Source organism: Penaeus monodon, chromosome 21 (genome assembly GCF_015228065.2).
Source record: "Penaeus monodon isolate SGIC_2016 chromosome 21, NSTDA_Pmon_1, whole genome shotgun sequence".
NCBI lineage: Eukaryota > Metazoa > Arthropoda > Malacostraca > Decapoda > Penaeidae > Penaeus > Penaeus monodon.
Window position 1 is genome coordinate 23,158,748 of NC_051406.1, and position 636 is coordinate 23,159,383.

General features: G+C 36.3%; 1 protein-coding gene across 1 annotated transcript in view; it reads right to left on the minus strand.

Moving 5' to 3' along the window:
* The window catches only part of LOC119586359 (serine/arginine repetitive matrix protein 2-like), a gene marked incomplete in the record, with an annotated part of 38,282 nt that overhangs the window by 22,337 nt on the left and 15,309 nt on the right, over positions 1-636 (minus strand). The window contains 1 exon segment of the mRNA XM_037935071.1: positions 342-494. Within this exon segment, the coding sequence (XP_037790999.1) occupies positions 342-494 (153 nt within the window).

Here is a 636-nt window from a genome sequence, read left to right on the forward strand (position 1 = left end):
CATGAAATGAATAAATGCAAATCTGACAATGGCAAAAAAGATTTGCTATTCTTGCATACTTTTTGGGATATGTTTCATGGAAGGTACTTAAAATAAAAAGCTATTATGATCATTAGTATAAGCCCCTTTAGTACCAGTTTATACAAAACAGTAAATAAAATGTATAAGAAAAGCTGTGATAATATAAATGGAAACCAATGTAAGATAAATGAAGCAGAATTTCTGTACTTCCTTAAGATAACTACAATATATTAAAATATTATGCAGCTAGTTACACCCATGCAAAGTGGAAAATGGTAGCATGAGCACCAAAAATTCAGACAATGAAAAAATGGACATACTTGAGAGTGTTTGGTCGACCTGCCATTGTGCGAGAGAAAGCTTGGTGGGCCCGGGCAGCACCCAGTTCCGCCGCCTCTTCTATATGGGGCGGAGGGGTGACGATGCCTTCACCTTCCACTGCAATAGGGATGATCCTCTCACGACGGGATTTCCTGGAAAGAGTTTGTTGTTTTCCTTATGGGTTCATTTCATATGGTATTCATTCTTATATTCTGAAATTTTTATGTTCTCATATCATACAGTATATTTTGAAGGTAAATTCAAATAAAACATCCAACAAGGGAGAGAATCGAG